This window comes from Vitis vinifera, chromosome 7 (assembly GCF_030704535.1).
Source record: "Vitis vinifera cultivar Pinot Noir 40024 chromosome 7, ASM3070453v1".
NCBI lineage: Eukaryota > Viridiplantae > Streptophyta > Magnoliopsida > Vitales > Vitaceae > Vitis > Vitis vinifera.
In genome coordinates, this window is record NC_081811.1 from 16,750,267 (window position 1) to 16,774,335 (window position 24,069).

General features: G+C 34.6%; 1 protein-coding gene across 4 annotated transcripts; it reads right to left on the bottom strand.

The window, feature by feature from the left end:
• Positions 1 to 364: 364 nt before the first annotated feature.
• Positions 365 to 24,069, bottom strand: LOC100245059 (membrane-bound O-acyltransferase gup1). 4 transcript variants are annotated; one of them, XM_059738071.1, is made up of 20 exons: positions 23,940 to 24,069; positions 19,700 to 19,927; positions 19,572 to 19,627; positions 18,415 to 18,596; positions 18,282 to 18,330; positions 18,051 to 18,154; positions 17,884 to 17,948; positions 12,719 to 12,789; positions 8,985 to 9,044; positions 8,761 to 8,874; positions 7,394 to 7,518; positions 7,252 to 7,303; positions 6,283 to 6,345; positions 5,991 to 6,100; positions 5,733 to 5,825; positions 5,539 to 5,620; positions 3,044 to 3,121; positions 1,007 to 1,082; positions 872 to 921; positions 365 to 794 (listed from the first exon to the last, which is right to left on the bottom strand). In XM_059738071.1, exons 2-20 carry the CDS (start codon positions 19,797 to 19,799, stop codon positions 747 to 749), a joined length of 1,578 nt encoding a protein of 525 aa, XP_059594054.1. In that variant the 5' UTR covers positions 19,800 to 19,927; positions 23,940 to 24,069; the 3' UTR covers positions 365 to 746. The 4 variants fall into 4 exon arrangements, with proteins under 4 accessions (XP_059594054.1, XP_059594055.1, XP_059594058.1 ...); XM_059738072.1 differs by having other exon boundaries at positions 19,700 to 19,829; positions 23,940 to 24,067; XM_059738075.1 differs by lacking the exons at positions 18,282 to 18,330; positions 19,700 to 19,927 and having other exon boundaries at positions 23,940 to 24,065.

Here is a 24,069-nt window from a genome sequence, read left to right on the forward strand (position 1 = left end):
AGAAAGGATTTTCAGCTACCTTCCCATGTCCACAGTTTTGGAAAGATGACACGGTGAAGCCTGGTAACAAATGTCTTAGCTATATCCTTCACTCCACAGACTCTCCAAGTGAAATCTAGGCTCAACTTTAGAAAACAAAGAGTAAGAGCTTATTTCATTCTCCAACTGAGATCTAGGTTCAACATCAGGAAACAAAAAGTAACTGCATATGAAATGGATCATCACCTTTTTGTCCGTCAGCTCCTCCGAATGAGGATGCTTAAATGGTTTTGCTATCATAGTTTAAAATGATATTAAATAATCATGTTATAATGCATCAGATAAAATGTTACAAGCATGCCAGTACACACTGGAAAACCATGCATACACAAAATGCATTCTCATAGAAATTCTGTTGTAAAAAGTTAGTAAGCGACTGATCCCAGTGTGGATATTCCAATTCCATATACAAAACATAATTTTGGAGAAGGGATGATTTTGCATGCCCTTCTACTTGAGAAACCCAACAACAATAGAGTAGACAGTATTGTGTCACTATATGGCACCTTCCTTATCTGCCTCAAAACTGAATATTAAGAAAGAAACACAGAAAGCAAGTATTAAAATGGAAGAACAGAACCACCTGAACCTGTTAAGTTTTTATGAAATAGAGGGTCTATTTGTTTTAGGGAAATCTCCCTAGTAGCCTCTATAAATCAGCAATATTGGCAAAATCGGACTTGGATTCCAAATTTGTAATCTTTAATTCAGTGCTGGTGCTTCCTTTTCTTGGCATCATCAATGTGGAACATAAGCTGTGAAATAACCAAGGCCCTCAATGTCAATAAACCCTAACCAGAGACCCAATGCTTGGATATGTCATATGATTTACCTTTGTTCCAACATAAAATGTTATAAACATGCCGCCCAGAATTGGAAGTCCTGTAAAAATTCAAATTGCATCAACTTTGCATCTGCATGCATCTAAGAACATGAAAGAGGAATGGATAAGAAAGATGCCGCATACCTTCTTTCTGAAGGAACTGAGAAATAAACCAATTAATGCCTGATGGTCCAATGACGTATCCAACAAGATTGGCAACCTGTAGAATAAAAAATGAAAAAAAAAAATTATAAGGCATATATGCTAATGCTGTAGGTATACTTCTTAGGGGACTCCCGGACTGAAAATACTCAAATTCAAGAATGCGTGCATGACTTCCTACTTGGACCTGGGTTTTGGACTTCTCTTTCATTCCATTTTAGTTTTTTTTCATGTGTTTGTTTTTGTTTTGAGTGGTAAACAGGAGGGTGGAAGCTGGTATTTTGGAATTTTTGGTAGTCCATGGAAATTGAATCATTCAAATTTATATTGAAACATCACACTGTTCTTCCACTTAGTTTACTTGTTCGTTACCATTACATCAAAAAAGGTCAATCTAAGTTTCCAATTAATGATGACTCCATAACTTCGTTGTTCTCTATGTTCTTCAATTTTCTCCCTGTTTTGGTTCCAAGGGGTGAAAGCCCTCAAAACTAAAAAGACAACTATGAGGACAGCATGCACACTTGAGTATGGTCCTTAATGATCAACTACTCCCAAGGAGCAGTCCTTGAGGCTGAGATTTGCAAGCGAACTGATAGGTAGTTTTGGTCTCATTAGGTACGGACAACAGAGCAGTTCTGTTCTTTGTTAAGGAAGCCTGATGGCTAAAGTTGGGGACCTATGACGATTGAACTCTGAGGGACATTTTCTGATGGGGCAATACTGGAGATAAAGTTAGATCTGCTCACCACCCCTTTTAAGTCTGCACTTCCATGAGTTAAAAGTGAAAATGGCACTATGGCATGCCACTATGACAGATCACTCCCAAAATCCAACAGTTCATTTCATCTCACTTTACCTCCAAAACATGAGGCTTGGATTACCAGGGAATCCTAATCCATGTTCAGTTTCATGTGAGATAACAAGGCCTGCATCGCCAGGGGATCCTTATTGTGGAGGAGAGAAGTTGGCAACAGGGTGACTTGTTTCTTGATGTTCAGAAGACCCCAATGAGCTTTCCAAAGGTGAGGTGCCATGGGATTCCTCTGTGACCCTTTGAGTTTTCAATTAAAACTGATGTCAATCCAGGCAGTCGGATCAAGGAAAAACAAAAAAGAGGTCGACAATTGGAGGGAACATGGTTTGACCAAACTTCTTTTGCACATGTACAATAATGCAACATTGAAATTGTCTTCCTCCACAAGGTGGCACTCTATGAACCTACCATTCCAAGTGAGATTGAGAACCTCATCTGATTTTAAGGAAACTGTTATGTCAAAAAAGTCAAATGAACATTCTAAGTATGCATTCAAATGTTGCTCATAATGCAATGGGAAGAAACAACAAGATATATACTTTTTGGCAACACTATCCCAGCATAGTGGAAACAGCATTCAGATGAGGGCAGGTGGCAAGAAGATCTACCTCCCTTTACTTTATATTGGTATGAGTATCCAGTTCTGGTCTATGCTTTTACAAAGTAATGGCACAGACAATGTATTTCATTGCATTCAATCACTCAAAATGTTTCTTAATACCTAAGTGTCCAAGAACTACTAAGTAGAATATTGCAATTAACTTGCTAGCACGTTTCAACTTCACCACTCAGAAAAGGCAAAAACAAGGTTTCTCCTTAATTTATGTTGAAAAAGGAAATAGTGTAGCTTGTTTATCTTAATTTGAATATATAAACTTCATCAAGCTCTTCTTTTTATTTTTATTTTTTATTTTTGATTTTTTACAAATGTCAAAATAGGTCTTTAACAATCCACCCTTTTGGTTCCACAGGTTAATCATAATTCTCAATAGTATAGATACTCAGTGATATTACTAGGAAACTAGAAATATGCCACCAACATAAGAAACATCAGGTCTTTTTTTCCTTCCTCTCCACCCCCCGAACCTTTTTGATAGGAAACATAAATATCATAACATCATATGCTATGAAAGATTTCAAAGGAAATTAAATGCTTCTAAGATAAAATTATTGCTCCTTAAACTATAAGAAAAAGGGCAAACCATGAGGCAAGTGATTGTGACAGAACCAGCAACTGCACTAAGTTCACGGAAAATAAATTCCCCAAAAGCACTCTCAGCCTGAAAAAAAAAAAAAAAAAGATTAACTAAGAACTTTAATTTTGAACCACAGTGTTAGTTGAGGAGATGTAAAAAAGATTGAGAAACTAAAGACATGCTGTTTCAAACTTGTCATAGATGGTTAAATATCATGTCATAGCAACTTATCATAAAGGAAGATGCATAAAACTATGCTAGGAAAACATTTAAAATGATCACTAGCAGCATGCACCATGAACTATAAAACCCAAAAGAACACAAAAAAGCAAGGGAATACTCTCTCTCTCTAGTCATATATATTTTGGTGATAAAACCTTTAGTCAGAGGATCTCAAGGGCAAGGATGTGCAGTTTGTCTGAGTGGGGTATCAGTGGGTAGGTAAGTGTTGACGGGAGATTGGATGAAGGGGCTGGGTTAGCTGGAGAAAGGGCCCGAGCAGCCTATGGCTATGTTTGGTTCTTGTAAAATTTGAAGGAAAATGCCAACGAAAGAAAATAGAGAGGAAAAGTAAAATGAAAAAAAAAAAAAAAGTGAAGGGAAATCAAAAAAAGATTTAAGGTCAATATATTATTTTTATATGCTACTTCAAACTCATTTCACAAATGTTAGCTCATCTATATAAAGATTAAATAATTTGAAAATGCAAACATTTTTAATTAATTTTAATTATATTTTATTTTCTTTTGTATTTTTCATAATAAAATCTAATATAAAAAAATCATTTTCCTTAGCATTTTTTTTTGTTTACTTGATACTTTCCTTGAATCAAACATAGTGTAGTGGTTGATGTTATCCATTAATTATGTGAATCCTATGTAGATTATTATTATTATGACTAAAGCAAGAGGATGTCATAAACAAGAAAAGTTAGCAGGGTGCCCCAAAGTATACAAGAAGTATACAACAGGAATCTAAAGACGCCTCCAAAAAAACAGAGAGGCAACAAAAAACATCACCCCCCTCAATAAGAGTCGAACCAGTCAACAAAATCTACCATAAAAGGAAGACCAAAACATAAAAACAACTTAGACCAAGCTCATGGATATAAGAGAAAATAGTGTTTCAGCCCTTGTATAGAATGGTCCTCATTTTCAAATAATCCACTGTTTCTTTCCTTCCAGATTGTCTAGAACAAGCATAAGGGAACAACCCGCCATGCCTTTTTTCACTTTTTACTCACGAAAGAGTCATGTCATCCTACTAGCGTCTCTCCGACTATAGAGGGAAGCACCTAAGACATGCCAAACATGGAGAACAACAAATACCAAAAACCCTAGTCTTGACACAGTGAATAAGGATGTAATCAATGGATTCTTCCTCTAAATGACAAGAAAAATCTATTTGCCAAAGACCACTTTCTCTTCTTTAAATGATCCAAGGTTAAAACCCTTTCCCAATTAGCCTCCCAAGCAAAAAGGCCTACCTTCAATGGCACCCAAGAGTTTCAAATAACACTTGTTGGAAAAGAAATTGTACTTCCCGACTCCAAAGTCGAGTATAGGGCTTTAACAAAAAATTTGCCATTCTTCAACCCTATCCAAATCACCTTATTTTCCTCTTCCATGCGCATTCTCCTCCCTTGCAATTTTGATATTAAGTGTTCCACAATTTCTACGTCCCAATCATTTAGAAGCCTAGTGAAGCGAGGGGCCCAACAACCCCCTTCATATTATAGTTTCGAAACATCCGCCACCCAAGCATCCTTTGGCGTAGCAATAGATGGAGAAGGGAAGGTAGTACATAGTGGTTCATCACCACACCATTGGACCTTTCAAAATCTCACCCTCCACCAATTACCAACTAAAAAAGCAACTCTACTAGCCAAAGATTCCAATCCTTTCTAAAGGTTTCCATAACCCTACCCCATATCTTTCTCTCACTTTCCGAGAGTGCCGGACTCCTTCTTCTACCTCGTACTATCCATAACCCTACCCTATCTAGCTTATAGGTCTACATGACTACAAATTTAGGTAAACAACCTATTTAGCTCACTGATGCTTTTAGGCTCTTAAGCACAAGATCCTAAGTTGGTGGCATATCCTTACTTGTTTCCCTCCTTACCCACTTGATAAACGCATAATATGCTAATGCAAGCACACCCATGTCTCATAGAAGCCAATCCAATGCAAAAGGACATGGTCTAGGGTAAGAATTATACTTGACGACCTTTGGTTTAGACTAAGTTAAGGTTGAAGCACAGGAGAGCATCAGGTTATTTGGGGATCAAGCTTCGTTGGCCACCAATGTACTCAACTCACACCAGGTACATCCCCAGTCACAACTATGTGGATTTAATTATAATATTGACATTCCTTAGCTGCCAATTTATGGTGACAGAATTGGTTCAATCAGAACCTCGTAAGCAAGATAAAATGTTTATAATCAGAGGGAAAATGAAGTAAATTAGAGTAAATAGCAACTCGGAAAATACACATCACCTGAAATGCATTTGCCAATGATTTCAGTATCATCTCTGGAACAAAGAATAAACACGTTAACCATGCCCATGAAAGAAGCTTCCTAAGGTCAAAACCAATACACTGTCAGATGAGGAGTAGGATTTTAAAATTTCATACTTCGTTTTCACTGTCAAGGAAAAAGTGATTGGAAAACTTGAAAAAGCAAGTAGTACCACTCTAAGTCGTGCCATATAGCAACAAATGTGAATATAACCCATATATTCAGAAGCTTTCTCTGAGAGCCCCCAAGAGGAATGTACATGTACCTAAAAACAAATTTTGTAAGAATGAAATAACTATAGACCCATATATTCAGAAGCTTTCTCTCAGAGCCCCCAAGAGGAATGTACATGTACTTAAAAACAAATTTTGTAAAAATAAAAATAACAGGAATACAAGAAATGCTAAAAGTGAAAAAGTAGAAAGCTAACCTGACCAGCCATTTGTTGAAGGAAGCATGCCAGTTCTTCCAGAAACTTTCCAAGTTGTAGCAATTATTGATACACCTTGGCATATTCTCAGGGGCCTCAATGCCACAAATCTACAATCACATAATTATAGAAGAAAAAAATTCTTCCCATGAGTGTTCAGACACCAATTCTAAAACTAAAAGTTTGTTACCACTGAAATTTCAGATATATATGGTCAAATAATAGTCCATCCACAACACAGATTTAATTAGAAACAAAATAAAAGAAAATTATACGCTTTCAATGAACATACCAGTGACCATAATCGAAAGTAGCGCCACATCAAAAAGAACTTTAGCCACATGAAGTTTAAAACCTGGAACAAAATAAGAATATACATAAGAGGAAATTCTTATTACAATGCCACAACTCAAATTTCAGATAAAGTAACGTCTGCCAGGAGTTTCACCGACAACTTCCAAAAATTAAGGCAGGAATTTCTCCAACTTGAAAGGAGTATCTGACACAGAATAGCATGGTTGCCAAGTTTTTGTAGAATTTGAGTGATTGATACCGATTCCTTAGACCCTTTGGCATTTTTACACATCCGAAGTTTTCATGTTGTGGATAGAAATTCCTCACATGTCTTTTGTAGATAGGTACTTACTACTTGGAAAGTTTCGCAGATTTTTATTCTAATCACCAATCATTTTGGAGTTCTCCATTCTTACATAAGTAGCAATCTTTCAACAGAAAAGAACATTTATGATCATCCACCAATTCATTGCTGCTTCTTCTACTGAAATAGGGTACAGTTTCGTCCTCACTTCTATAATAGATGTGTCATGTCTAAGATACCTGTTTGCATAGTCTGTTAGATTACTAGAAATTTAACCTCAAAAGGCATCTTTTATGGAGACGTTGTTAGCCATAAAATATGGTTCATTTAAAAGGAGAGGAATCCGAGGGTCTTTATATGGAATTAGAACTTCTAAAAGGACTGTAATAGACATATTACGATATAAATTCTTGAAACTTTTATGCATTTATAGAGGTTTCATTTTCAGATTTTCAGAGCCCAAGGCTCTGTAATTTCTTCTTACTCATGGTTGTAACTCAATCTCCTTATATATTTCCTGCAAACAATTTGTCATTTCTACCCTAAAGTAAATAGATACTCATCTCATTTATTCAACGATCTTAGTTCAACTAATGAAAATAAAACCAACACACTAACATTTAATGAATGCAAACATGTAATATTTTAAAGATCACCTCTTACCCCATAACCAATGATGAAAACATCCATAGGAGACAACTGTTTCCACAAGCCACTGAACAGTGGAATAAAGAGATTCAATCACTGAACAATACATAAAAAATTCACATGCTATGGCGTAGTATTGAGTTTATAACAGTCTTACCTGATTGCAAAGGCATTGTAATAAAACAGATGTGTCATTAGTTCCATTAAGAAAAGACTAAAGAGCCAGCGTAACCCGTACCAAGACACATCTCTCACTGAATAATTATTCTGAGGCATATCTAACTGCAAGAACAGCAGAGGTAAATTGATGAGGTTCCTCAGGATCATATTCATAAAGATTGAGACATTCAGCTTAAACATAAAATGCGTCTGTTAATAATTGAGAATACTGGAGTTATTCCCTTTAATGTGGGAAAACCAAAACAAGGCAGTACAGAGGAAAATGGGAGTAATTCACCACAGTTCAGAAGTAATTTGGACAATCTTAGCAAGTAGAGGAATATTGTTTGGGAGCAATTCAATTTAGAAATGCTCAGAGAATATTGAACTATATTTACTTTTCAATAATCGACTCTAGATCCCCAAGTCATTTGAAAAACATTACCCGATGTTAAAGAAATTAAACATATTTTCTATAATAAGTTCTTAACATCATAAAATCAATGACAGACTCCAAAGGAAAAATTATAACAACCTACAGTTTGTTTAAACAATCATTTAAAGCAATAACTTGATTCCTATGATACCTGGATCCTTCAATTTCACCCAACATACCCTTGTCAACATGATATGACATGGGTGTGGGTATAAGATCCTTGTTGGACACTCCTAGTTTACTTTGGGTGTAGCTGTTTGATTTTTTTCATTAATATCCTTTCATTCTTTCAACTTTCTTAGTAATAATTACATTAGAGAAAAAGAAGAGTTCGCTCAAAAGTGCATTTTTGTAAGAACATCTATGGATAAGAGGAAAAAAGGGAATTAGAGGGAAAAGATGGGAGCTTTTAAAAAGGATATCTTCACTTCGATTTTTTTTTAATTGATTTTTCTTTATAATTCTGTATCCTAGCACCCATGCCTTATTTTTTTGATTCCTTTCAGCAGAGTACTTGTATCCTAAAATTTGGGTTGTGAAGGATCCAAAACCTAGACACATACCCGCAGCCAACACTCATAACCAAACCCATGCAACATAGCTTGAATCATTCATGCTTGTTTCCCAGAAATGCAGGGATTCAGTAACATCTAATAGAAGACTTTGAATTTGACCTTCAAACTACAGCCATTGAAACAGTATAACTATTTTACTCATTTAAAAATTAACAGATCTCTAACATCATTCTCTGGATTGTCGCCATTGAAACAGCAGGACTGGGCTCAGTGCTCGGTTGTGGAGAAGCTCCACAAAGGAACAAGAATAATACCAAAACCTCTGCATGCAGACTATTATTGGCTATATGCTTCAAATGGAACATAATGATTCAAAAATGAAAAGGAAAAGAATTCCAAAAGAAATTCACAGACCTGTGAAGCAAAAGCATTGAAGCTGACAATTGGGCCAGCAATGTAAAGTGGTGCATACACCAAATAGCACAAGTATATGCTAAAGGAGAACTTGTCATTCTGGACACTTCTCTCCTGAGGAAGCATAAAAAATCTTCTTAAACAACAGATATTACTCCTCACACATACAAGAAGGATACAGCAGCTAAAGCAATGCTCAAACTCATGCTTAAACAACAGCTAACCTGTAAATGTAAGTAACATGCTTTCCCTGCTTTACAAATATGACAGCGTTGAATGTGCTTCTGCAATCACCAGAAAGGCAAAATATTAGCAACCTAGCATCTAAATAATAAATAATAAATCCCTAAACAATGGGAGACATATATGCAACATAAAGCAATAAAGAGATTAGCACTTGGATGAACTTAACCCCCAAAGGATTACAGGTGGAAAAATGTTTAAAAGACCAAATTACAGGCAAAGATCTATCAATTGATGCAAATATGGTCCTAGTATACATAATGCTAGAAATAAAATAACATAAGCTTGAAGTTAACAAGCATGCAAACCTCAACTCAAAAAAACAAAATAGTTCGCTATCAAGGAATAAAAGCATACTCTAATGACAGGATATAAGCTTCAAAGAGATTAGAAGCATAATCCACCAGACATTGGACACCAGAATCAATGTCAGCTTCCTAAAAATGGCTTGGTTACAAAATAGTCTGCTATCAAGGAATAGAAGCATACTCTAATGACAGGATATAAGTTTCAAAGAAATTAGAAGCATAATCCACCAGATATTGAACACCAGACTCAATGTCAGCTTCCTAAAAATGGCTTGGTCTGTGATACATTTTAGAAAAGGGTAAACCTTACTTTCAGCCACAGAACAATCTAAACCAACTTTATCTAGCTGCATTGTAGTATGGGTTGTCATTTGCCTCTCTATCTAAATCTACTTCTCTTATTTCCAAATAAATTAGCACATAAGCTAAAAAAAATAACAAAATATCATCTATATTTTCAAATTTTGGCAGTATACTACAAATTTAACAGAGAATATTTTTTCCCAAAAGACTACTAATAAACCATTATAATATAATAATTTTTATCCTAACAGCCTTTTCCATGGACAGTTCTATCACATTTTGTTTTTGGGAAGGATAACTCATCCTTGTTTTTGTATGTTCTTGTGCAATTCAATGATATATGAATTATTTGTTTCTAATTTATAAAAATAAAAGATAAATAATAGGAAGAAATTCATGAAATATCTCTGATATCTCAAAAAAGTTTCTACAACATTTTTGAAAATTTCCAAAAACATCCCCTCAAGGGCGTAGTTCAATGGTACTACCCTCTAATGACGAACCTAAGGTCTTGAATTCAAACTTCCTTGTTATCTAAGTGGTGTAGGATAGAGGGGCAAGCCCATGGGTTTGCGTTTCGGCATTTGGTATAAGTATCTCTGTAAGAAACTAGGGGAGAAATGTTTGAGTGAAATGGTATTTCATTGATACTGAGAATGATATACGCATACACTACTTATAGGCTGTATAAGACACTAAGAAAGGGACAAAATAACTATACAACTAACTTTCCTAATTTATAGGGTTGACATAAAATACAACTAGGTAATCCTTAGAGATCAACAATAAATCTCAGCTAAATATTCTCCTTTCCAACAACCTCATACTCGGGTTTGATTCCCGGTTATCAAATGAATAAATAAAACATCCAAAATCTTGAGATTCATTATTTGTCTCAAAAATTTCAAATTTCTCTCCATGTGGTACCAATAAGTATTGACTTGCTTTATATGTTATGATACTAGAGTATTAAACTATACAATTATCCATCAATATGTTGATTTTACACATATTTGTTCGGGTTAAATACACTTCACCTCCTCCACCTTTGGCATGTTTTACATTTTGCTCCCTCACATTCAAAACTCAACAATTTACCCCCAAAATTTGTTAAAGAGCAATATTTTACCGCCCAAACTTATTAAAAAATCAATGAACAATTTGTTAAATGAAGAAACAAAGTTGAAATGGAATGAAAAACATCTCTTGTCCAAGTTCAAAGTTGTCACACTTTGCAAGTGCGTTCGAAAATCACAAATAGCCATGCATACATTTTTTCAAAAGTCAAAAATAAAAATTGGTAGCTACTATATTTTGAAGACGTTTGGGAAATCCCATTTCAAGGCTGCTAATTCAAAGTTAGTTCTACCCAAGTTCAAACTAGTATTCAAACTAGAGTGCAAAAAAATAGTCCCTTTTATAATTTTATGAAGGGTTTGTGATTAGGGGGAACGTGTTGGTCTTTAACAAGTTTAGAGGGCAAAATGTTGGGTTTTAAATATTAGGGGGGCAAAGCGTAAAACACACCAAAGGTTGAGGGGGTAAAATGTATTCAACCCTATTTGTTCAATAATATTTAGACTCCAATAAGTGTAGTCAATTGAATTAAACTTTGCTAAAGTTTCATTCCAAAGTATCAAGTTTGTACTTTTCATGGGAAACAAACAAGCAAATCATTAATAGTGAGAAAAAGTACAGGAAAGATGAGCTAACATTCTGGCCAAGATAAAGAGAAAGAACAAACAAAAATGAAGTAAATACACCAAAAATGAAACCTAGAAGATATCTTTTCAAAAATGTTCTGATATCGATATTTTCTCAACATTTACTCATATCCAAACAATTGGCATTTCCATTGATATTTTGATCCTCAGGTTAAGATTTGGCCATGATTAATAACCTAGTGATGTCTGCAAAAATTTAATGAAGTCTCCCCATTAAAAAATTGCAAAATCCCTAAAGAGTATTTTTGCCTTTTTGATTATAAGATCAAAATACATTGACATATCACAAGGGGCTATAACCCAAATACCAGTACAGTAAACAAGTTATACAGAAAAATGAAGCAGGCAATGAAAAGGAAAGGGAAAAATGGTGAAATGGCAGCACTATAAAAAACAAAAAATACCCTGCCGTCATCCTCTACTCAATCTATCCACAAAATTTGAAGGAGAGTAGCTACAACTTCAAGTATGCAAACAAATAAAGATAAAAGAAATATGTCCCTCAGTTTCAAACCAGGCAGTTCCCATCCTGAAATAGACTCCTTCATTTCCCTCCACCTGCACTCTCTTCGTTAACTTCCATCCTTTGTCATCTGCACTCTCTTTGTATCTCCAACTGTTAACTGTTCTCACAAAATCATCAGCCACATCCATTTGCCAATCTTGGAAATTCCTAAGGCACCTTGGATTCAAACACCCTTCTGTCTCTTATCAACATACCTACTTGCATTATCCTTTCCTACAATACTAAATAAGTCCAACTCTGAAAAGATTTTCTAATACTCACAAAGACACCACACATCATGCCATAGCCAACTCTATGGCAAATAAATTTTGAAATATCCTCCTATCCTCTCCTTATCCTTTTCCAGGGCCCCTTCCCATAGGAACTTCAACTTACTTCAATGCAAACCCTCCCCTCTTCCCATACTTACCTACCACCGCTCCCTGCCAAAGGCTTTGCTATCACAGGAATGGGTTTCAGGCAAGGACACAAGATAAATAATGACTTATAGAAATAGGACACAACACATCAGAGGAAGGTTTAATCTTCTATGTGCAATTTGATATGTGGAAGCACAAAGATTATTTTAAAGGTATTAGCCAAAATGGCTCAGTTCTAAGGGAAATAGAAGCTATTAATCTGAGGATCTGGATGAAAATTGTTCTCTAGAAAGATTGTTGTGGATAAGTCAAAATTTCCACCGCCAAAAGTCTATCTTAAAACATTTGCACTTAAAACATTTGCAGTGTCAGTTTCCTAACACACAAGGTACAGAAACTCAAAAACCAGCTGTTGTTTAATTTGGCCAGAATCTAAGCAATCCCTCAGATGCACTCAAGACATTCAGAGCATGAAAGTCACAGCAGAATGAATACCTTCTGATCAAAATGAGAACCTTGATGAGCCCAGTGGTAATCATATCCAAAGCTTATCATGCGCAAAATAACTGTCATGTAAAATAAACCAGAAACCAAACATGAAAATTTTACAAGTTGAAATTTTAACATCATGCTTCCATCTCAAAGACAATAATTCTACTTTCCAGAAACTTTGAGCTTGAATCAGCTACAAGTGCAGTTCTTTTGGCAAAAACATTGATGAAAGTCCAAAGCCATAAACCTTATTACTAGTAAATTGTATTTCATATTGTCAAATCTGATAAGAATCATGATTCAGGGTCTAAAATCTATAAGGATTTTCAACAAATTCAGTCTTTCTAACATACTGTCATAGAATTTCTTGCTGCTCCACTGCCCATCTAAATGAGGAGATCATTTCCTTGTTTAGCAGCTATCTCTGCTTCTTTCCTTAATTTTTAACAAATTATGTGGCTTAGCATTTTAAGCAATAGGTCCTAGATAAACATCCTAATAATCAAAATTGCAGCCATGAAGATGCTATTTAGTTTTGACTAGCAAATATCTGATAATGCAGGATAGCTATTCAGAATTTCAGACACATTCAACCCATCCAGAAGGCAAACATATTACCTAGAAGCACAAATGTGTGCAGAAAACATCATTATTTGTCAATATTCTAGCTTTAGAGAATGAGCAAAATTGTTAATCAATAACATTCTCATCCAAGGAATAAAATCTCAATATCTAATACATGTATTCAACCCCATGATCAAAACAATCATTGATCTTAGTATTGGTCTAGATTACAACCATTTGATGAAAAAATTTAAAATAAAATGAAAAATTGCTCTCACGTTTCAACAGACAGAGCCATGTAACTAAAAATAAGTATATATGAACTTAACAAAATAATGAGATCAACACAAAATTATAACAGGAAAAGGGAGCCATGCATCAATGTGAAGCATATCAATTGAAGTGACAACTTTGTTACTATAAATGGATAAGAACTTTTTACATTTTTTATCAAACTCCCATTGTTCACAAAGAAATTTAGCCACAAAAGTACATTCATTGAACTCCAGAAATATATGAAGTAAAATTTGAAAATAAGGGTTGTTCACACAATATTGTTACTTTATTCGCTAACTCTCAGTCAAAATCTAAGTACAAGAATGGCTAAATTCCTAATACTCTAACTCTTACAATGTTAATATTACCTCCGGAGAAGATTGATTGGCTTGTGCACCCAAAAAAGATGGCTGATATACTTTGAGATACTTGTAGTCTTGTTTTTCTTTGGTGGGAGGATTCCTCATCCTTCTCTTGTACTTCCTTTTTATCAATATATTCCTTTGTCGTTTCCAATCAAAAAAAAAAAAAAATACTTTGAGATACTGGGCCTCTGGTACTAATAACCTTAGCGGACTTAATGACAGAAGGATGAAACTTGGGAAGCAAATCCCAACAAGTTTCTGTAATATTCTTGAGGCACAGGTGAGGGAGACTTTTGGCATGAGTATGAGGAAAGATATTGGAAAAGGTTGGGAAGATTTCTGCTATAGGATAGCTATTTGGGTAAAAAATGGTAGATGGACAAAATTTTGGTGGGGAGAATCAGTTGAAAGAAGCATTTCCTTGATTGTTCAAAAAAGCTTCTTCTAAGAATGCTACAGTTGCTGATTTTGGCAAAGGAGGAAATGGAGGCCAAGGATTGGAGCAATTCAAAATTCCCTTCCAAGATTAGGAAGTGGAGGGTGTGACCCAATTGTTGGAACTTATTTATTTAGTGAGAATGCAAGATAAAGGAGAACATCTTAGTATCGAATGAGGATAGGAAAGGAAGTTTTAGAGTGAAGCCATATTATAGTTCCTTGTGCTCTAAAACTAGAGTGGATTTCCCAGCCAAAGAAATTCAGGGCTCTCAAGCTCCCTTGACAATGCTTTTTTTTTCACTTGGGAAGCAATATCAAGGGAAGATCTTAACCATAGAAATGTTAATGAAGAGGAAGTGGATGATGGTCAATAGATGTGGTTTGTGCAAAGCAAATAACCACATTTTGATTCATTGTGAAAGAACAAGGCAGCTATGGACATTTCTTTTAGCAATCTTCAGCCTGAAATGGGTGTTTCCAGCTATAATAAAAAATCACAGAATTTTTGGATTTTGGCAAATGTTAGACGCCATGTTTGGCAAATGGATCTCCTATGTCTATTATGGTGCATATGAAAAGAGCAGAACCACAGAATTTTTAATGGAGAAGAGCTTTCAAATCAAAGATTAAAGAAGAACTTCAATAAATCACTTTGGAAACGGTCCCATGTTTCATTGAAAATGGGAAATTTTTTACTGATGGAATTCTTAAATAGCCTTAACAGTGGATAGTTTAGGTTTTTTAAGGTAATTTTTTTGTAGTTGCCTTTCAGTATTTTTTGTTCTATTTTTTTGTGTATACTGCCTATATACATTGGGTGTACCCCTCTTCCCTAGACATTCTTTATTCACAGATGTATATATATATATGCTTGAGGCAATTAGAATAATCATATTGCATCCTGTGTACTGTTATACCCATTAGATGCTGTCACATGTTCTTTCCTACAACAACCATTTCTTCTACCACTACTACCATCTCAACCTCCTTTGCCAGTATAGGTGCGCTATAAAGACCTCAAGGGGGAAGGATGAGACACTAACAGTTTCTTGACAATTTACCTCCCTCAAATATTGCAATAAGTCCACTGAAATATAAAAGGAGGATCTTTCCCAAAAATAAGAATCTGAGGGCATCCATATTCTGGATATTGGGACTACAAACTCAAAGATATGAGCCTACTCAATGATCTTTCTGCAGCCTTTTGCACTGGGTAGGACAAAGTTTCTTGACAATTTCCCTATTTCAAATTTTGCAATAAGTCCATTGAAATAAAAGAAGGATCTTACCCAAGAATAAGAATCTGAAGGCATCCATATTCTGGATATCAGGACTATAAACTCAAAGATATGAGCCTACTCAATGATCTTTCTGCAGCCTTTAGCACTGGTTAGGACAAAAAGAGGAAATCAAGCCACTGGGAAGTGACCTAACTCCTCCAGCAATAATTCTATCTGAGTAAAATGAGGTGATGTATTATCCCATTTTCCACATTGATTGATATTCTGAGTCTCTGACAAAGCAATAATCATTCAAGCTATGTTCCCCATTTGGGAACAAGTATCAGTGATGGCATCCCAAATCTCCCAAGCAGCCTGCAGTCCTTAGAAGGTGAAAGGTACTTCTACTTTCTGGATGAATATGGAAATGCAACCAAGATATTTTCTTGTTACAGAAGCCTACAACCTTAACATCATTTTTTCTTAACAGATAGGGATTTCAGGAAAAGGAGGCATTACGAATTATCACCTGTATCCACAAAAATAACAGGATTGGTGAAAGAGTCTAATCTTCCATCTAAAACTTTCAACCAAATGTGATTTTTTGGAAGCACAAAAGGATTATGCAAGAGATATTTTCTTGTTACAGAAGCCTACAACCTTAACATCATTTTTTCTTAACAGATAGGGATTTCAGGAAAAAGAGGCATTATGAATTATCAACTGTAGCCACAAAAATAACAGGATTGGTGAAAGAGTCTAATCTTCCATCTAAAACTTTCAACCGAATGTGATTTTTTGGAAGCACAAAAGGATTATACAAGAGGTGTTGGTTCGAAACAGATTGGTTTTACAGGAAAACATAAAACTATCATTCTGGGGATTTGGATGGAAATTGTCCTTTAGAAACATTGAAATTGGTAAAATGAACCTGCCTTTATCAGAAGCTTAAGATGTTGGAAATTCAGTTTACTAATAAAAAGGTTTTAAAAATTTAGTGGGGGTAGAGAGCAACCAATCCCTAAAAATACTTATAGATGTTTAGAAAAAGAAAGTCACAGAAAAAAGAATATCTTCTGATCAAAATGAGAATCTTGATGTGCCCAATGGAAATCATATCCAAAGCTTATCATGCGCAAAATAACTGTCATACAAAATAAACCTGAAACCAGACTTGGAAAAACAACCATATAGAGAAATAATATTTGCCGTTCTCTCAATTTACAATTTGGAAATCTTTAGCAAAATGTTTCCATTTGAATAGCAGAAGTTTTCCACAAATCTTAAGTAAAAATCAGCTAGAAGTAGTGTTCTTCTGATAAACCAGGAATGCATTTTGATGGAAGTAAAAAATCATAAATTCTTTAGCAATAAGACAAAGCAATGCATATAGTTGATTTCATTGGAATCATGATTCAGAGTACAAAATCTATCCTCGGGTATTTTTTTCCGTTTCTGTTTAAAACAGATTCAATCATGCTAATACACTTTCATTCAGTTTCTTGCTGCTCTCATCTCTAGCCTGAGGGGAAACTTTCTTTGTTCATCAGCTACCTGTGTCTCTTTCTTTCTTTTTAACGAAATATTTCTCTTACCACTTAAAGAAAAATAAGCTTGTCGCATCCTAGGTAACAGTTAAATATCAAATAGTTCATGAAGATAGCAACGAAGATACTCTTGAGTATTACCAGCAAATATTAGATAAATCAAAATCAAGTTATCACTGCAAACATGTGAACACTCATTAGAACGAGTCAAAGCACCCAGAAGGCCGACATATAACAATGGAGCACAATCATATTAACATAACATCATGATTCATCAATCTTCTAATCTTAGAGAATGAATTCAACACTCAACAACTGCAGAAGGTTAAACATGGCACAATCTAGTCAACATAACATGAATTCTTTTATGCAATTCAAATCCATCTAGTGCCATCTTTTATTAAGTTCCGGGAAATTTTCTAGAATCCAGAGTCATAAGGAGAGGTTATACTTTGAGATTGTTACCTAATCTCTACCTATAACTTGCCACTTCTGTACACTTGAGACAGTGTGAAAGATTAGACACCAAACACAACACATGCGGAGTTACTAGTAATAATAATAATGAAGGCTGATGAGCCTTTTCATTACTCACATTTTGAATTTACATCATACATATAATTTCTTCTTTAAAAAGAAAAATAAAATAAAAATAAGATGAGAGACGGATATAACTTCATCTGTGCATGTGGTGGATAAAGCATTATGAATATTATATGAACTAGAATCCCAACAAATAAAAGAGGGAAAGGAAATACCAAAGTTGAAACAAATATGCCATCTAAAGGCACCCCGGAAGTTGTCCAAATAAGCCCAATGTTGCCTATGCAAAATAAGCATTTACAATCATAAGTGAGTAGGCATGGGTTGAACATCTGACTACTCAAAGCAACCAATAATTTATATCCTAGCTTAGAGAGCTCACCCAAAAGTGGAGAATGAATATCCTTCATGAATACGATTATATATAAGAAAAAATAAGTTGAAAGTCCAAAGTGCTGATGAGAAGTACTTTGTTCGTGCAAATATCTGCAGAAACATAAGTCTAGTAAATTAATGTAAGGGAATTGCAAAATAACAACATCAACAATGATATATAATAACAAAAACAACGATAAAGAAACAGTGACACATCCAAAACTTTCATAAGACTCACCTTTACGAGAAGAAAATTAGCTGAAGCAATTGATAGGACAAATATGATGCTACCAAAAAGGGGAAAAAAAGCATTAAGTTTAAAAAAAGCAGCCCATAAAGGAATTCAACAAACACAGGAATAGATCAAATACCAGGCTCCATGTAGATATGCTAGGTAAATCAAAGATATCAAAAGCCAAACTACCGCCATTCCCTTTGCTTTTAATTGACAATATGCCCTCAACATATTGGCCACAAATGCAAAAATTCCAAAAACAACAGTAAGAATATGCAATTTCCCCCGAAAGTTTCTCCATTGAGCATCAGAGACATCCTACAGACAAAAAGGCTATTTTAATCTTACCATTAATAGTGCAAATACTGTCATGGCACTGAATTAGAATAAACTAACACTCATATGAGGCCCATTTAGAATTTAAAATTTTATGGGCCTTTCAGTAATTATTTTCTGTTTTCTAGAACACAAAAATGAAAATGAGACTATAAATATTTGATACAACAATTTCAAGAAAAATTCTCAAAAAAAGAAAAAGAAAAAAACCTTAGAATATAAAGTCTTTTTTGGCAACAATTTTCAAAAACTATTTTTCGTTCTCCAAAAAAAAGAAAAAAGGAAAACATATTTGGCAATCAGAAAACTGTTTTTGTTTTTTGTTCTTAAAAATGGAAAATAGACTGTTTTCAAATAATATCTTTTAATTGCTTTCAATTGTTTTCACTTATTTTCTTAAGACTGTTTTAAAAAATAATTATACAAACATAGAGAATGATTAAAAATAAAGCAATAGATATAAAAAAAAAAAAAAATTCTAAAACATTAAAAACTGGTTAAAAACATTTTAAGTTTCAAATAGACTTTTATTTTACAAAACATTAGAGAACAGTTTTTTAAAATTGTTTTTCAAAACTGTTTTAAAAAACAATTACCAAATAGACCCTAAGTCATTTTTATTTTTTAAAATTTATAGGCTCTAAAAACATTTCCTCAAAACCAGTTATTTTGCCAAAGGATTTTCTGAAAATGAGTCATTTTGATCATATTTCCAGAAAATGGATCAACTTTTGGTGACTTTTCCTGAAAATGGGTCCTTTTGCAAACAGCAAAAACGCAATCAAAACAGAAATTGAAACACAAAACTGAAAGAGGTTCAAACACAACCCCTTTGGAAGACGATTTTTTACCATCAAAACCACAAACCAAACAACCTAGTTCCCAAAAAAATAAATAAAATAAAACAAAATAAAATAAATCCCAATAGACAAATAAATTAAGGCAAAGACAACATACATTGAGCTGATCAGGAACCCACCCAGGACGCAAACCAAAGACCTTGTGAGAATAATCTGCAAAACAACATATAAATATAAGAAATTGTAATTGAAAAGTGAAGACTTAGAAGTCAGCCCAAAAAGTACCATGAGAAATTTGAAGGGAGCGCCGAATGATGATAATGTAGAAAAGGAGAGCATAGAGAATCAGAAATGTGAGTTCTCGTTTCTTCCAACAACTCTTCATGGCTTTTGCCCTTTTCTATACAATAAAAAGCTGTGAGTATGATGATGGATTTGAGTCAGTTTGATTTTTCAGTGGAAATCCTGGGAATGTGTCGTAGCAAAATCTGAACCCCTCTTCCTCAGGAATTGCTAGAAGGAAAAGAAGAAAGAATTTTTTAAAAAAAATAGTAATAAATAAATAAAATTCAAGATGAAAATGTTAAAACTTTTTATATTTGTATATATAAACATTAAAAATTGGGACTCTTAGAAATATTCAAATAAAATAAGAAGGATGAATAATCCTTCAGAAAGAAGAGCAACCTCAAAACAAAACATGGATAAAGAGAAATAAGCTGTCTAAACAAAAGCTATAAACTTGAGAAGGAAGAAATACCCTACAAAAGACTCTAATCAACTTTGCACAATCACAAATCTAATTTCCATGGTCTGCAATTCCCATAAGATACCCATGCTATCACTAAAACCAATACCATGAGGTTGTTGAAGCACAAATCTGCTTGCAATGCATAGGCCTTCTCCCAAAGCAAGGATCTCAGCTTCAATGACCAATCCCACCCTAGCAAGTTTGGAAGATGCTCTACTCATATGTGCTCTATGTTATCTAAAAACACCACCAATCCTAGTTGTCATGCATTGCCTACTTATGCTCATCAAGAAATTCACAATATGCTTCCCCATACTAGGTCACTCATATCATCAATTTCTAGGTTGCTAAAAATTGAAAATATGCTGCATGGTTTTCTTTTCCTTTTTGGATAGGAAACAAGCAAACTGCAACGTTGTTTCCATGGTTCAAATGTGTCTAAATTTCCTGCAACTTGGTAAAGAAATCCCCAAGCTTGTCCATCTTGATTTCAAATAATCAATAATCATAATCCCGTTCATCAACATGTCACTAACAAACAATCCACCTTTCACCGAACACCACATGGGTATCACAAAAAATCCACACAAAAGTATTTGGAACATGCACATGCTCACGCATAAGCAATACCATCATTCTCAGTCTGTGCCAAGCTTTTGTGTCAAGATCTCCTTCCTATACATTTTAGTTTTTAATAAAGAACTGCAACTCCTAGAAGAAAACCTTCAATATGACTGGTTACAACTTATAAGATCGTCAACAAAAGAAAGACCCATGATTCTCCATATGTGATTCTCCAGTAAATTGGTTACTTACTAATCCTTCAGTCAGGGGAAGGAATATGCCCAAATGTTGCTCCATAGATGCAATCCATTGAATTGCCTGCTATCTAGAGGGAGATACTCTGTCACTCAACTGGAAATAATGGGCTGAAAACTCTGGATCACAAGATAGACCTCTAACTAAACTACTCTAAATAAGGGTGAAAGATTCCCTTCAAAATTTATATGATATCTCAATAAAAGGGGGAAGGTGAAGGATAAAATGCCCCCCACCCAAAACATTAGTCTTCCATTTTATACAATTAGCCTTTATTCTAAGAGGAGCCTCAGGACCAAGCAGCCACTTTGAGAGGCCAACATTTTGGATCAAAATAGTGCAGTTCAAGCACAGCAGAACAAACACAGATAACAGAGCACCAGGAATCAGGCAAGCCATCCTCCAATCCCATCAAATCCTCAAAGCTCTGCGGAGGTCAGAACAAGCTCTACTGAGAATTTCTTATAAACATGCTGTCCTCCAGCCAATTAGGATTCTCAGCAGCAAAAAAGGTGTTCGCAACCAATAGAGCTCACTACTTGCCACTAACCCTACCAATTTCTACCCTATTCTCCATCCTTCTGGCCTGAAAAGTCATTTCTCTGTCCAGGGATAAAATAAGTGTGCACATGCAGATATGATAAATTTATAATTTACAAACAACTTCTATTTCGAGTTCTATTTATAGCAAGAATAGAAGTAACAAGAAAACAAAAATTGAATCTTCAATAAAATCAAGTAGACAGATCAACTTTAGAAAATATATAAGATGATACAAACATGCATTCAAGGCAAATTAACATTCTCTCACAGAAAAATTAAAGATATATAAAAAAGGCACCAATCAATGAAACCTAACATTAAAAGAAAACCTTAATCACCTTATCAATTGATAAAAAATAATGTGATAAAGGAAATATAACCAAGGCAGTATGCATTGGAGTGATATAGAGGGAGAGAGGGGGAGACAGATGGAGCAAGAAGATTGGTAGCTTCTCTTTGAGCTCTCAGTTGTGCATCAGGGTGGCTCTTATTGGTTTCCTATTTCTGATTACACTAGTATATATGCACATATGTGGGCATCTGTATGCACATGCAAGTGTGTGAGCACGCAATTGTGTGAGAAAGCATCGTGTGCGCACACACTTAACCCAATAATGGAAGAAGACTAATTTGACATTTCAATTTAAAACCTGATAGTAAGGTAAATTAGTAAATCTAAAAAGGAAGGAATTGGTTAGAAAACACCTCTTAACACTAACCACACAAAATCTCAAAGCCCACTATCCAAAGTTTTAACATTTTCTTATAGGTGAATTGGAGATATATTATTAAAAAGACAAAAAAGCATCAGTTAATGAAACCTAATATTAAAAGAAAACCCTAATCACATTGTTGGTTGATTAAAAATGTCCTCATAAAGGAAAAGATAACCAAGCGAATATGCGTTGGAGAGAGATAGAGAAAGAGGAGGAGAGACAGGGAGAGGGAGAGGGAATGACAGAATTGGGTGCTTCTCTTTCAGCACTTAGCCATGCAATAAGGAAGCTCTTATTCATTTCCTATTTCTAATTAAACTATATATAGATATGTATGTGTACATGTACATGTGGCCAAGCACACACTTGCATTGTGTGCATTCATGTACACACACCTAACCCAATAGTGGAACTTTTCTAAGGTTAATGGAAAAGGTAAAGAGATACCAAGGATGTTCCTATGATAATCAATTGCCGAAAGAAGGCTAACTTGATGTTTTAACTTAAAACCTCATCAGGGGATAAATTAGTAAATCTAAAAATAGATGAGATTGCTTAGAAAAATCTTCTTAATGCAAACTATAGAAAATCTCAACACACACACACACACACACACATACATACACACATATATATACACTATATAAAAGTATGAAGAGTTTGTAGACGTTTCTCTACCCAAAATACCTTATTATCACTTACTTCCCCTCATTGCTCAAATCTTTAATATTTGATCGTAACAATCATAATAAATTCACCTCTCTATTATTTATTAGTTACAATTGATAAAATTAAATCCATTTTACTTATTTGCACTTTGAAGTTCTTCCTTGTCTTTTTTGAAGGTAAGAGTATTTACATTGGGATTCATTGGCAAAGTGGTGGGTACCATTTATGTTTCCATGGTAAAATCAGTGAGCATTAATTCAAGACAAATCCCTTTTTATATATAATTGTACAAGATGATGTTCCCACATAGTTAATTTTATAAAAATTCTAGCTTCAGCTGAAGTCCAAAATGAAATCCAATTCAAAATTTTTATCAATGACAAATTAATAGTTCCAAGAAAATAGAGGAAAAAAAGGTAATAATATTTTTTAGTTGTACCTTATATCTCATCTTTTGCTTCCAAAAAAACATCCGATTCTATGTCAAGAGACATTTTTCTGTACTCTGGAAGGAAAATTTTACAATTCAAAATTTTAATTACTTCTCATATTTTCCCCGCATATAAACTAAATCTAACTTCATACAAGAAAACATTCTCAAATGGCAACGACGGTCAGTCTAACAAAAATTTCGTTGTAATACAAACTTGGTTCCACAGGTTTCCAAAGAGAAACTTTAGAATTCAAAACTTCCAGCAATAGCATTCCCGATTTATAAAGCGTTCAGAGTGAAATCCAAGCCCGCTGTTTGGTCACCAAGAAAATGAAGAAAGCTAAAAGAAAACTAAATCTTGATACCCATGTTATCTCTCACACTTTGTTCGCGGCCAAAAATCCAAAACAAACAAACCAAAGAGTCATATGAATCATAGATAAAGTTCCATTTTCTGTATTCTGGAGCCCCTAGATTGTAATATTTTACATTCAAAATTTTGTTTCATTTTCTCATTGTTTTCTCAGCATTCAAACGATTGTATGTAAACTAGAGGTCGATTCATTGAATTGGGAGTAGAGATTGGAGCAGCACCTTGATCTCAGAATCGATTGACGTGCTGCGTTTGGAGAAGAAACGTTTGAATGATTTTGCGTAGATAGAGATCGGGCTCCTTGTCCTGCTACCAAACTGCAAACCTTGAATCTGTCTCTGCAACGTGGGC